Source organism: Narcine bancroftii, chromosome 2, assembly GCF_036971445.1.
Source record: "Narcine bancroftii isolate sNarBan1 chromosome 2, sNarBan1.hap1, whole genome shotgun sequence".
NCBI lineage: Eukaryota > Metazoa > Chordata > Chondrichthyes > Torpediniformes > Narcinidae > Narcine > Narcine bancroftii.
In genome coordinates this window covers 81,241,972-81,255,635 of record NC_091470.1, presented here as the reverse complement: position 1 = coordinate 81,255,635, position 13,664 = coordinate 81,241,972, and the positions used below count along the sequence as shown (strand labels likewise).

The following is a 13,664-nucleotide window of genomic DNA, read 5'->3' as shown; positions in this document are numbered from 1 at the left end:
TTATTTAAGGTGGAAATAGATACCTTCTTGATCAGGAATCAAGGGTTATGGGCAGAAGGCAGGAGAAAAATGGGTTGAAGGATAGTAAATCAGCATGATGAATGGCCTAATCCTGCTCCTATGTTTTATGGTTTTAGAAGATAGTTTTTTTATATCTACCCAAGGGCGTTTGGTTTACTCTCTCATTCAGAGGTTCAATACTGCACATAATGTATACATCTATTCCTAACCTTCAGATCAGCCTCTAATTTAATTTGTCCATAATGCCACCATATGGCAAAGCCCCAAACTAGGTGTTTACCTATGTGGCTGAGCTGGAAACTGCAAGGTGAAGGCTGAAGCCATAAATGTCTGCTTGTCTTAATATTCTTGCATTCTGGTGGGGCAAGCCTACAATTATGTAATTTGTTTGCATAAGGTGAAGCATACCTTAACTTTCATCAAGTCAACCTCAAAGACAAAGGAGCATTTCAAGATAAATGGATTTAAATGAACTTGAGAAGGAAATAACATTGTTTATAATTATCTCCTTGCATTTTTTTTCTTTTCCTTTTGATTTTTAATTGAGCGACTTGGAATATATAAATTAGGGATTGGCAGATGTTCAACCTTGAGTTGGTTAAATCAGCAGGAAGGGTTTAACCTGCACTAAAATTATCTCAGGGGCTGGGTCTACCCAGCCTTGGAAAGGCTTTCTCCCCCCCCCCCCCCCCCCACCACCACAAACATTTTGTTCAGGCTCATACTTTGATGACCTTGGAAAGGTCTTGCACAGCACTGAGTCTCACAGGTCAGCTGGCAACTTGCTTCCCAATTTAATACTATAGACAACGGCTTATTCCAATACTTCAAGGAAGGCAGCCTGAGAGTATGGACCCAGTCCTTTGGCATACTGGTGAGCTGCCCAGACTCTCAGACAGCCTGCCCTATTCCAATACTTCAAGGAAGGCAGCCTGAGAGGATGGACCCAGTCCTTTGGCATACTGGTGAGCTGCCCAGACTCTCAGACAGCCTGCCCTATTCCAATACTTCAAGGAAGGCAGCCTGAGAGTATGGACCCAGTCCTTTGGCATACTGGTGAGCTGCCCAGACTCTCAGACAGCCTGCCCTATTCCAATACTTCAAGGAAGGCAGCCTGAGAGGATGGACCCAGTCCTTTGGCATACTGGTGAGCTGCCCAGACTCTCAGACAGCCTGCCCTATTCCAATACTTCAAGGAAGGCAGCCTGAGAGTATGGACGCAGTCCTTTGGCATACTGGTGAGCTGCCCAGACTCTCAGACAGCCTGCCCTATTCCAATACTTCAAGGAAGGCAGCCTGAGAGTATGGACCCAGTCCTTTGGCATACTGGTGAGCTGCCCAGACTCTCAGACAGCCTGCCCTATTCCAATACTTCAAGGAAGGCAGCCTGAGAGTATGGACCCAGTCCTTTGGCATACTGGTGAGCTGGCCAGACTCTCAGACAGCCTGCCCTTGAAGAATATCCCTTTCTGGACAACACCCTTGTTTATAAGATACACCCCCCCCCCCCCCCCCCCATTACTACTCCACATTACTACTCTTGCTTTCATTTCTTAGTTTTATATGGAAACTGTTTCATTACCAAACAATTTAATGTAGGGATTGTAAGGTGAGTGCAGACAATCTATTTTTTTCAAATTGCAGTGCAACTTTTGCTCCTTCAATGGAACAGTTTGCTCCATTTTGCATTTGAACCAACTAATAGAATATCCTGATGAGAATATTAAGTTAAAGGCATCAGGGAGACATGGGTCTCTGTCCAAAACCATTCCCCACAGATGCACTATGGCAAGAGGCCATGCTGAAGTTTGATTTTGAATCAGTAGGTTGCAATGGGTTACTGGGAAGGAATGACCAATGGCCGTTGCAGTAGGATATTCAATGTTTTCCTTCCATATCTGGCCTTCAATGTATATTTTCTGATCTAATGTGCAGGAAAGTTGTTATATTTCAGTTGCATTATATTCAATTTCGTCAATTAGAGATCCACTCAGAAATATAAAATATTGTTTAATCCACCAGAAAATGGTGCAGATGCAGGAATGGGTCTATACATGTGACAATAAACTTAACCTAATTTAATCACTGGGTTTCCAAATAGTCAGAAGAAATGGGAAGCCCTTTTGGTGGTTAGGTTGCTACATCTTGATCGTGCATAGGAAATATCTGGAAGCAATCCCTTCAATCAAAGACCTTACCCTCAGATCTAATGACTTACACGAAGAAACTCTGCGTGAAGGAGACTTTTCTCAACTTGATTGGAGCGGCGTCTCTGAGCATTTCCTTCAAGAACATTCTCCAGAAATACTTGGATCTCCCGGATTTGTGTGTTGGCAGGAAGCAGATTCAAAGCCTATGAAAATGTTACAACATTACATAAAGAGTCAAAACAGTCCTACCTATAAGTAGCCTGAAATGTTGATCTATGAATCTAACAAAACTGAATATATACTTTAGGATAAAACCCATTCAACTAGATAGCAAATAGTCATTTTTATAATCAGGAGAAGCACTGACAATGAAACGTTAGAGAGCTTCAAAGCTTTTTTTTATTGATGAATGCTGACGCTAACTGGAAAATATTTGGATTAGAACAGTACGAGGCTCAGCTGTGTGGCATTTGATAAATGTTGTTGACATATACTTTATGAACTATGACCAAATGGAATTCCCTTCAGGTAGTGATTTGAAATATAACATTTGCTGGTTTTACGTTAATAGAAACCAGCTTATTGTGTGCAAATAAAAAATTCTGTAAATTTTTTCCATTGATTTTAAAGGTACATCACAGTGACAGGTCCTTCTGACCCACAAACCTGTGTGGCCCAAATACATTAATTAACCGACTAACCTGTGCATCTTTGGATTGTGGGAGGAAAGAGGAGCACCCAGAGGAAACCATGCAGTCAAAGGGAAAACACATACACTTCTTAGACAGCAATGGATTCAAATCCCAGTTGCTGGTGCTGTGGTAGCGTTGTGCTAATACTGGAATTTAAAACACTAGATAACTTGCAAGAAAAAAGTAATGACCCTACCTTGAAGGACAAACATGCTATCAACCCTTGAAGATCTCCACCTAGATTCATCTGATCCCAAGAAATGTTGGTTGTATTATTGAGCATGTTTTATTTTAAATCGGAAATGTACACAACTTTATTGAGCATGTTTTATTTTAAATCGGAAATGTACACAACTTTATTGAGTATGTTTTATTTTAAATCGGAAATGTACACAACTTTATTGAGCATGTTTTATTTTAAATCGGAAATGTACACAACTTTATTGAGCATGTTTTATTTTAAATCGGAAATGTACACAGCTTTATTGAGCATGTTTTATTTTAAATCGGAAATGTACATAGCTTTGAGCATGTTTTATTTTAAATCGGAAATGTACATAGCTTTATTGAGCATGTTTTATTTTAAATCGGAAATGTACACAGCTTTATTGAGCATGTTTTATTTTAAATCGGAAATGTACACAGCTTTATTGAGCATGTTTTATTTTAAATCGGAAATGTACACAGCTTTATTGAGCATGTTTTATTTTAAATCGGAAATGTACACAACTTTATTGAGCATGTTTTATTTTAAATCAGAAATGTACACAACTTTATTGAGCATATTTTATTTTAAATCGGAAATGTACACAACTTTATTGAGCATGTTTTATTTTAAATTGGAAATGTACACAGCTTTATTGAGCATGTTTTATTTTAAATCAGAAATGTACACAACTTTATTTGAACAGAAACTAAAATTTTAAAATAAACTATATACCTTATCAATTTTTATTGACATAAACTATAACAAGGTATACAATAGATTATCTACATATTGAAATTAAACAATGTAGTGAGGCAATTCAGAATTTTGGTGCAGATGGGCAGCAAATTATAATACCATGGCAAATAATACAGAAGATTAAGAGGACTGAATGTATTTGCAGCTCATCAATCAGAAGTGTAGAACTGCAATATGCTCATGAAATAAATATGTTGAAAGACAAAACAAGTCATAATTAAGATGATCTGTATGCTTGTGAATATAAATTTATTTTGTATGGGAGACAAGTACACGTGAATATGTCTCTCATCCAAAGGTCGAATATTTAAAAAAAAGAGGTGAAATAATTAAAAAGAGCGGGAACCTTAAGCAGCAAAAAGGACCAGAGGCAGTGTGAGCATTCATACTGAAGCACATGGAGGGGCAGTGAGGTGGCTATAGGTAAATATTTGGCCTGAAACAATCTTCTTTATCAGGTAATTAGATAAAAACTTGAGCTAAATTGATTGAATACATAATGAAATAAATAAAACAAGTTTGAGAAAATGTTCAGATTGCAGAAGCAGAAGCAGAGGACCATAAACACAAGACAGACTAAAAGTCCTTAATTGTTTTGTAAATTTATGAGATATGAGCATTGCAAAGAAGATCTGCATTTATTTCACATTCCTCACATCAGCTAATGCAGTTATCAGACGAAAGGAGTACAGGCACTGGTTTCTGTCATTATACGATATTCATAGACCTAAGAGCTACCTACTACAGGCATCTGTCATGTCACAATGTTAAGAATTTAGCAGTGAGGAAAGAGATAAGTATTTCTCAACTCATTATTTCCATATATTTCTTGCCAAACAGGAGAGGTCATTAGGCCTGAATAGAGCATGCCTCATTCTCCCACTTAAATCTCTGTAACCAATCCACATGTGCTTGGTATATGGAGAAAGGCAGGTGATACATTAGGAATTGTGCACAGACAGTAACGCCAAGGTCAAGGCTAGTTACTGGAAATACATGGTAGCAGCATTTATTGCTGAACCACTTTGCTGTCCTAGTTACAAGGTGGTATGTTGTAGTTTTGCTGCCAGGGTCAAGAATATCACCAGTGGAAGGGTGAATAGCTGAACATTATGTTCAGATAGTTATTGACATGGATAAAAAGAAAATTAATTCATGCAAGGAGTTTCTAGTTAGTTATGAAAAATTAGGACAAACACCTTAAAATGTCATATCCATAGATTATTCCTTTTGGTTTGCACAAGCAGATTCAGAGATTGGATGACAATGCAGATTAATGTTCAATTGGAGCAATTTTGGGCTGAATTCCATTTGTAACTTTCTTGTTTACCTGACACGTCTTCCCCAATGTACAACTTTCTTCTTCATTATCAACAAAATGGTTGATTTTTGTGATCATTAAACCTCATCAGAGCTCTTACATTTACGTGTTAATTTCAGATTTATATTATTAAATGCAATGGACCTGGAACTGCATTGTGTGGAATAAGGTCCAGCAATCTCTGCCATTTGTTACTTGTCAGGACAAATTTTGGATCTAACTTGCAATATACTCTTGGACTTTTATTTTACTTCTCAGTCTGTCATCATGCCTTACATGGGTCACATATGGCTTACATGCGACTCCAAATTCACCATGTGGTCAAAATGGAGATATGCCAAAAAATTAGTTTCATAGAATTAGAATTGTATCTTTTTTTTTCATTTTTTATTTTTCACACCATAAATCACATTAACCATGGTACACACTTTTTCCTTTTCACACAAAAACAGTGCCATTTTCTCCCCCCCCCTCCCTCCTCCCATCCCACACTCCCTACCTCCCCCCTCCCGTCCATTTAAGGTATACAATCTAGGATACATTAAACCAGTCAGACAATGTTGTCATTCAATAAAAATACACCAGAAATTCTACTGAGTCCATTCTTTTCATTTCCTTTTCCTTCTGTTAACTTAGGTAATGATTGTCCCCGGTAGGTTTTCGCTATTGTATTTAATGTAAGGCTCCCATATTTGTTCAAATATTTCAATATTATTTCTTAAACTATATGTTATTTTTTCTAATGGAATACATTTATTCATTTCTATATACCATTGTTCTATTTTCAAATTATCTTCCAATTTCCAGGTTGACATAATACATTTTTTTGCTACGGCTAGAGCTATCTTAACAAATCTTTTTTGTGCATCCTCCAAATCAATTCCAAATTCTTTATTTTTTATGTTACTTAGGAGGAAGATCTCTGGATTCATTGGTATATTGTTTTCTGTTATTTTATTTAATATCTGATTTAGATCTTCCCAAAATTTTTTTACTTTCTCACATGTCCAGATTGCATGAATTGTTGTTCCCATTTCTTTTTTACATCGAAAATATCTATCAGATACTGTTGGGTCCCATTTATTTAACTTTTGAGGTGTAATGTATAGCCTGTGTATCCAGTTATATTGTATCATACGTAACCTCGTATTTATTGTATTTCTCATCGTTCCAGAGCATAACTTCTCCCAGGTTTCCTTTTTTATCTTTATATTTAAATCTTGTTCCCATTTTTGTTTAGTTTTACCATTTGTTTCCTCATTCTCCTTTTCTTGCAGTTTAATATACATATTTGTTATAAATCTTTTGATTAACATTGTATCTGTAATCACATATTCAAGGTTACTTCCTCTGGCAAACTCAAAACTGCTTCCTAATTTATCCTTGAAGTAGGATCTCAATTGGTAATATGCCAGCGCTGTATCTCGAGTTATATTGTACTTATCTTTCATTTGTTCAAAGGATAAGAATCTATTTCCTGAAAAACAATTTTCTATTCTTTTAATCCCTTTTTTTTCCCCATTCTCTAAAGGAAAGGTTATCTATTGTAAAAGGGAGTAACTTGTTTTGCGTCAATATTAGTTTTGGTAATTGATAATTTGTTTTATTTCTTTCTACATGAATCTTCTTCCAAATATTGAGGAGATGATGTAATACAGGAGAACTTCTATGTTGTACCAATTTTTCATCCCTTTTATATAATATGTGTTCAGGTATCTTTTCCCCTATTTTATCTAATTCTAGTCTCGTCCAATCTGGCTTTTCCCTTGTTTAAAAATCTGATAGGTATCTTAATTGTGCGGCTCTATAATAATTTTTAAAGTTTGGCAGTTGTAAGCCTCCTTGTTTATACCATTCTGTTAATTTATCCAGTGCTATCCTCGGTTTTCCCCCTCTCCATAAAAATTTCCTTATTATTTTCTTTAACTCCTTGAAGAATTTCTCTGTCAGTTGTATTGGTAATGCCTGAAATAAGTATAATATCCTTGGAAAAATGTTCATTTTAATACAGTTTATCCTTCCTATTAATGTTAGTGGTAAATCTTTCCAGTGCTCTAAATCGTCCTGTAATTTTTTCATTAGTGGATAATAATTGAGTTTATATAGTTGGCCGAGATTTTTGTTTATTTGTACACCTAGGTATTTGCCATCTAAATGGTGATTCCTTCTTAAATTTTGAGAGATCGGCATTATTCATAGGCATTGCTTCACTTTTATTTACGTTTATCTTGTAACCTGATACTTCTCCATATTCCTTCAATTTCTTATATAATTCTTTTATTGATAGTTCTGGTTCTGTTAAGTACACTATAACATCATCGGCAAATAAACTAATTTTATATTCCTTGTCTTTTATTTTTATTCCTTTTATATTATTATCTGTTCTTATCAATTCTGCTAGTGGTTCTATAGCTAACGCAAACAATAAAGGTGATAGTGGGCATCCCTGCTGTGTTGACCTGCTTAAGTTAAATTGCTTTGATACATGTCCATTTACTGTCACTTTCGCTAACGGTCCCTTATATAATGCTTTAATCCAATTATCATACTTCTCCGGTAAACTGAATTTTTGCAATACTTTGAACAAATAATTCCATTCTACTCTGTCAAAGGCCTTCTCTGCGTCTAAAGCAACTGCTACTGTAGGTGCTTTATTCCCTTCTACTGCATTAATTAAGTTAATAAATTTACAAATATTGTCTGTTGTGCGTCTTTTTTTGATAAATCCAGTTTGGTCTAAATTTACCATTTTCGGTACATACTCTGCTAATCTGTTTGCTAATAGTTTAGCTATTATCTTATAATCTGTGTTAAGTAAAGATATTGGTCTATATGGCGCTGGTGAGAGTGGATCTTTCCCTTGCTTTAGTATTACTGTAATTATTGCTGTTTTACATGAATCTGGTAAGCTTTGTGTTTTATCAATCTGGTTGATTACTTCCAGGAGGGGCGGAATTAATGTCTTTAAATGTTTTGTAGAATTCTATTGGGAATCCATCCTCTCCTGGTGTCTTATTATTTGGTAATTTTTTTATTATCTGTTGTATTTCTACCATTCCAAATGGCTCTGTTAATTTATTTTGCTCCTCTATTTGTAGTTTTGGTAGTTCAATTTTAGTCAGAAACTCATCTATTTTCCCTTCTTTCCCTTCGTTTTCAGTTCGGTATAATTGTTCATAGAATTCTCTAAAGTTTTCCTTAATTTCTTTTGGATTATATGTAATTTGGTTGTCTTTTTTCCTTGATGCCAATACCATTTTCTTAGCTTGTTCTGTCTTAAGCTGCCATGCTAGGATTTTGTGCATTTTTTCACCTAGTTCATAATATTTCTGTTTTGTCTTCATTATATTCTTCTCCACCTTATATGTTTGTAGTGTTTCATATTTTATTTTTTTATCCGCCAATTCTCTTCTTTTAGTTGTATCTTCCTTCATTACTAATTCTTTTTCTATATTTACTATTTCCCTTTCCAACTGCTCTCTTTCCTGATTATAGTCCTTCTTCATCTTGGTTACATAACTTATTATTTGCCCTCTAATGAATGCTTTCATTGCATCCCATAGTATAAACTTATCTTCCACTGATTCCGTATTTATTTCAAAATACATTTTTAAATGTTTTTCAATAAATTATCTAAAATCCTGCCTTTTAAGTAACATGGGGTTTAATCTCCATCTATACATTCTTGGAGGGATGTCCTCTAACTTTACTGTCAATATTAAGGGTGAATGGTCCGATAGTATTCTAGCTTTATATTCTGTTTTTCTTACTCTATCTTGCATACGAACTGATAACAAAAATAGGTCTATTCTTGAGTATGTTTTATGTCTATCCGAATAATATGAATATTCCTTTTCCTTTGGGTGTTGTTTCCTCCATATATCCAAAAGTTGCATTTCTTCCATCGATTTAATTATAAATTTGGTTACTTTGTTCTTTCTGTTAATTTTTTTCCCAGTTTTGTCCATATTTGAATCCAAATTCAGGTTGAAATCCCCTCCTATTAATATGTTCCCTTGCGTATCTGCTACCTTCAAAAAGATATCTTGCATAAACTTTTGATCTTCTTCGTTAGGTGAATATACATTGAGTAGATTCCAAAACTCCGAATATATCTGACATTTTATCATTACATATCTCCCTGCTGGATCTATTATTTCCTCTTCTATTTTAAATGGCACATTTTTACTAATTAATATAGCTACTCCTCTTGCCTTTGAATTATACGATGCTGCTGTTACGTGTCCTACCCAATCTCTCTTCAATTTCTTGTACTCCAATTCAGTTAAATGTGTTTCTTGCACAAATGTTATATCAATTTTTTCTTTTTTCAGTAAATTTAGCAGTTTCTTCCTTTTAATTTGGTTATGTATTCCATTAATATTTAAAGTCATATAGTTCAACGTAGCTATTTTATACTTTGTTTATCTTCCCTTTCCGTTTCTCCATCAATACCTTTCCTTCTTATCCATTTCTGTTTTCTTGTTTTAAACCCTTTATAAGACAACATTCCTAAAACATCAAACATTTTCCTTATTCTCCTATTTAAAACTTCTTTAGCCCCAATCTCCCCTTCCCCTCCTGAGTTGTCCTTTATCCCTTGTCGGACAACCACATCTCCCCTCTCCATTTGGATTTGCGAATTCACTCGCAAGCGTCAGCTGATTTTGCAGTGACCGCAACTCCTCCCCATCCAGCCCCCCCAGAAAAGATTTCACTTTTCATATGTAACAAAGGTCACTCTTTTAGTTCCCTCCTTATTCCCTCTATTCCATTTCCTTCCCTTATTAATTCTTATCTATACTATCTATATTTTCCTCTAAATACGGATACATTCATGTATGCACATTATACATATACACACATATACCTCTTTACCCACATACATATAAATCGTGGTCATTTTTACTCTTATTACATATCTTCGTCTCTCTGGTTGTTTTGTAGTTGTTCTGCAAATTTCCTTGCTTCCTCTGGATCCGAGAATAGTTTTTTTTTCCATAAGATCGTTTTCGATGTATTGAACTCCTTTCTCTTCTTCAGGAGTTCAAAACTTATGTGTCTTTTTAGTTCTCAGTCTTTTGTACTCTCGTTACACGTTTTCATCCCTCAGTCTATTTTGTAATTGTTCTGCAAATTTTCGTGCTTCCTCTGGATCCGAGAATAGTCTGTTTTGTTGTCCTGGAATAAATATTTTCAATACCGCTGGATGCTTTAGTATAAATTTATACCCTTTCTTCCATAAAATCGCCTTTGCTGTATTGAACTCCTTTCTCTTCTTCAGGAGTTCAAAACTTATATCTGGATAAATGAAGATTTTTTGCCCTTTGTACTCCAGTGGCTTGTTGCCCTCTCTTACTTTTTCCATTGTCTTCTCCAGTACCTTTTCTCTTGCAGTATATCTTAGGAATTTTACTAAAATAGATCTTGGCTTTTGTTGCGGTTGTGGTTTAAAGGCCAATGCTCTATGTGCCCTTTCTATTTCCATTTCTTGCTGTAGTTCTGGACATCCTAGGATCCTGGGGATCCAATCTTTTATAAACTCTCTCATATTCTTGCCTTCTTCATCTTCCTTAAGTCCCACTATCTTTATGTTATTTCTTCTGTTATAATTTTCCATTATATCTATTTTCTGAGCTAACAGTTCTTGTGTCTCTATAACTTTTTTATTAGATTCCTCTAATTTCTTTTTTAAGTCCTCTACCTCCATTTCTACTGCTGCTTCCCGCTCTTCCACCTTGTCCATTCTCTTTCCCAATTCTGTTAAGATCATATCTATTGTATTCATTTTCTCTTCTGTATTGTTTATTCTTCTTCTTAAATCATTAAATTCTTGCGCTTGCCATTCTTTAAATGACTCCATGTATTCTTTAATAAGAGAAATTATATCCTTTATCTTGCCTTTCCCTTCTTCTTCTATTTCACTGTACTCTTCCTCTTCCTCTAGGTTGGCCATCTGTTGTTTCTTTGTTGCCCTTTTCTTCTCTTCTTTCTCGTTTTCGTTGTCTTCTATGTTCTCCTCTTGCTGCAGGTGTTCTGCAGCTGTCATTGCCGACTGTGGAGATCGACTCCCCAGCTGGTCACCCCTCCCGTCGGTATGTTTTTTTGCATGCGCGGTTGCGCACTTTTACTCGGCTCAGCGAGCCATTTTTGTAGTCCACTTTCTACCGACCTGAGGGAGCGGGTTTCTCTCTCCACCGCGGGCCTCTTCGAACAGGTAAGGCCTTCTCCTTCTTCCGTTGTCTTCTCTTCCTCTCTTCTTACCGTTGATTTCGATTTTTCTTTTTTCATCGCCATCTTCTTTCCACCTTTATACTCACTTTTCTTTAATTTTTATTTTTGTGCCTTTGTGTGTTCCTTTATTTTTTCCGACTTTTCTGGAGAGGGCTGGAGTTCACCGTCCGGCCACTACTCCATCACGTGACTCCTCCCTCAATTAGAATTGTATCTTGTACCTACACAAGAAACAGTGAAGTGTCTTGTTTTGCATGATATCCAGGCAGGGCAATCCACACTTAAGTACAGCAGTTAGTCAATCAATGGAGGGGAGATTAGTTTGTGTGATGGCCTGAGCTTCATTCACAACTCACTGCCGTTTCTTGCTGTCTTGCACAGAGCTGATCCTGTACTAATATGGAGAAAAATGAGTTATAAAGTTCAAAAAGCTAAAAATATATACTTGCACTCTAACTCCTTAAAATGACAAGAGGAGGGCATACTTTTCCAAATGTGAACAAGTTGGTCTTTCATTCAAAAAGGTGGGGAGCACTGGTATATAGAAATGGCTGGCTCATAGCAGCAGCACTGAAAATTTCTAAAATTTAATCCATCACTGCCTCATACTTTAAAATCAGTTAGAAAGGAATTCCAAGAAAACTCGAGCAATAATTTAATTATCTGATCAGTTGGGATTTCTGACATGTATATCCGAGTATAACACAACCCTGACAGTACCTTTGCAGTGTCCAGTTTGCTGTGGTGCAGCTCCAGTACTCGCAGTGCAGCCTGCAGGTTTGCTTGTGGCTCTGGTACCTCCAGTCTGATTGGTCCTACACAATGAATGTCAGGCGGAGATAGGTACATGCGCAATAAAGAAAGGTACACCTAAGTGAAACAAAGGCATTGCTCAGTTAACCTTTCACATTCAACGCCATGTGAACACAAACTAGATCCAACAAAAAATTCACTTATAAATCTCGACAACCCGGGTGTACACAATAAACTAATATGCAAGAACACAATAACACAGGAGCAGGAGCAGGCCACCAAGATCTTCAAACCTGTCCCACCTTTCATGTGATTATAGTTAATCTATGCTGGCCTCAACTCTTCTTCTGTGCAAGTTTGCCATTGCCCTCAAATCCTCTATCTTTCAAATATTCATCTCTCTCCATCTTAAATACATCTAATGAATCAGATCTCCACCACCCTTGGGCCAGAGAATTCCAGATATTTACTCCTCCTTTGAGAGAAGTTTCTATGCACCTGTTCTATACAAACATCCCCTTTTTTAAATATCTATGTTGTCTTGTTCAAGTTTCTCTCATAATGAAAATATCCCAACATTTATTCTAACCCCTAAGGAGCTTATAGTTTGGATAAGGCCACCCCACATTCTTCTAAACTCCAAGGAATACAGAGCGCAAACTGCCCAGCCTCTCGTGGGCAACTTTCTCTTCCCAACACATAGGCTGGTGAATTTCTTTAGGATTGCCTTCAGTTCTGCTTTATGTTTTAGATAAGGGACCAACCTGTGTGCAGGATTTCATGTGTAGCCTCACCAGCACCCTGTACACCTGTAACAAAACCTCCCTATTTTTAAACTTCAGCCCATTTGCAATAAAGGCTAGAATGCCATTTACCTTCTTAACTACTTATTGTACGTCTCTACTGACTTTGTGAGATTCATGCACAAGAACCCCTGGAACCTTCTGTATCAGTTGTATGTAGTCTTTCTTCTCCATTTGGATAATAATCTGACCATTACGTTCTGTTATACAAGAGAAATTTCCTCATACTTTCTCCACATTAAGTTTCTTTTGCAAGGTTATCACACAATCAAAAGCCCTTTTTACACAGAGATCCTGCAAAACTGCTTTAAAGACCCGTCATCACACTGAATCAAACAATGCCGGCATAATGCTGAGCCAGTGTGTCATTTTACACAGAAAGCCACCATTCCAGGAGCAAAATAGGTGGGATTTGTTGCATTAAGTGTGATGCATAACATTAACCTTTCCTGTCCTGGTCCCGGTTTGCCAGCTCGCTGTTTTTACACAGTCATCGATTTGGTGCTATGACAACCTCCACTACTGGCTTAAAGGTGGGACTACAATGACCCCCCCCCCTCGCCACATTCATACCTTTAACACAGAAGGCGTGGTACAATATTCCCACCTTGAAGTGGCTGTGTAAAAGGGACTAATGTTGCTATGAGACCCAATGCAAGCTTGAGGGTCAGAAACTACCAGCTTGGCACATGCAGCCTTCTGAACTCAATATTGAATTCTGCAACT

The 13,664-nt window shown here is 36.6% G+C and overlaps 1 protein-coding gene across 1 annotated transcript in view; it reads right to left on the bottom strand.

Annotated features, from left to right (window-relative positions):
• vps39 (VPS39 subunit of HOPS complex) overlaps positions 1-13,664 on the bottom strand; it is a 136,269-nt gene that overhangs the window by 17,017 nt on the left and 105,588 nt on the right. Inside the window, exons 22-23 of the mRNA XM_069915495.1 lie at positions 12,103-12,252; positions 2,240-2,374 (exon numbers count right to left, since the gene is read on the bottom strand). Of these exons, the coding sequence (XP_069771596.1) occupies positions 2,240-2,374; positions 12,103-12,252 (285 nt within the window). The remainder of the gene's footprint in view (positions 1-2,239; positions 2,375-12,102; positions 12,253-13,664) is intronic.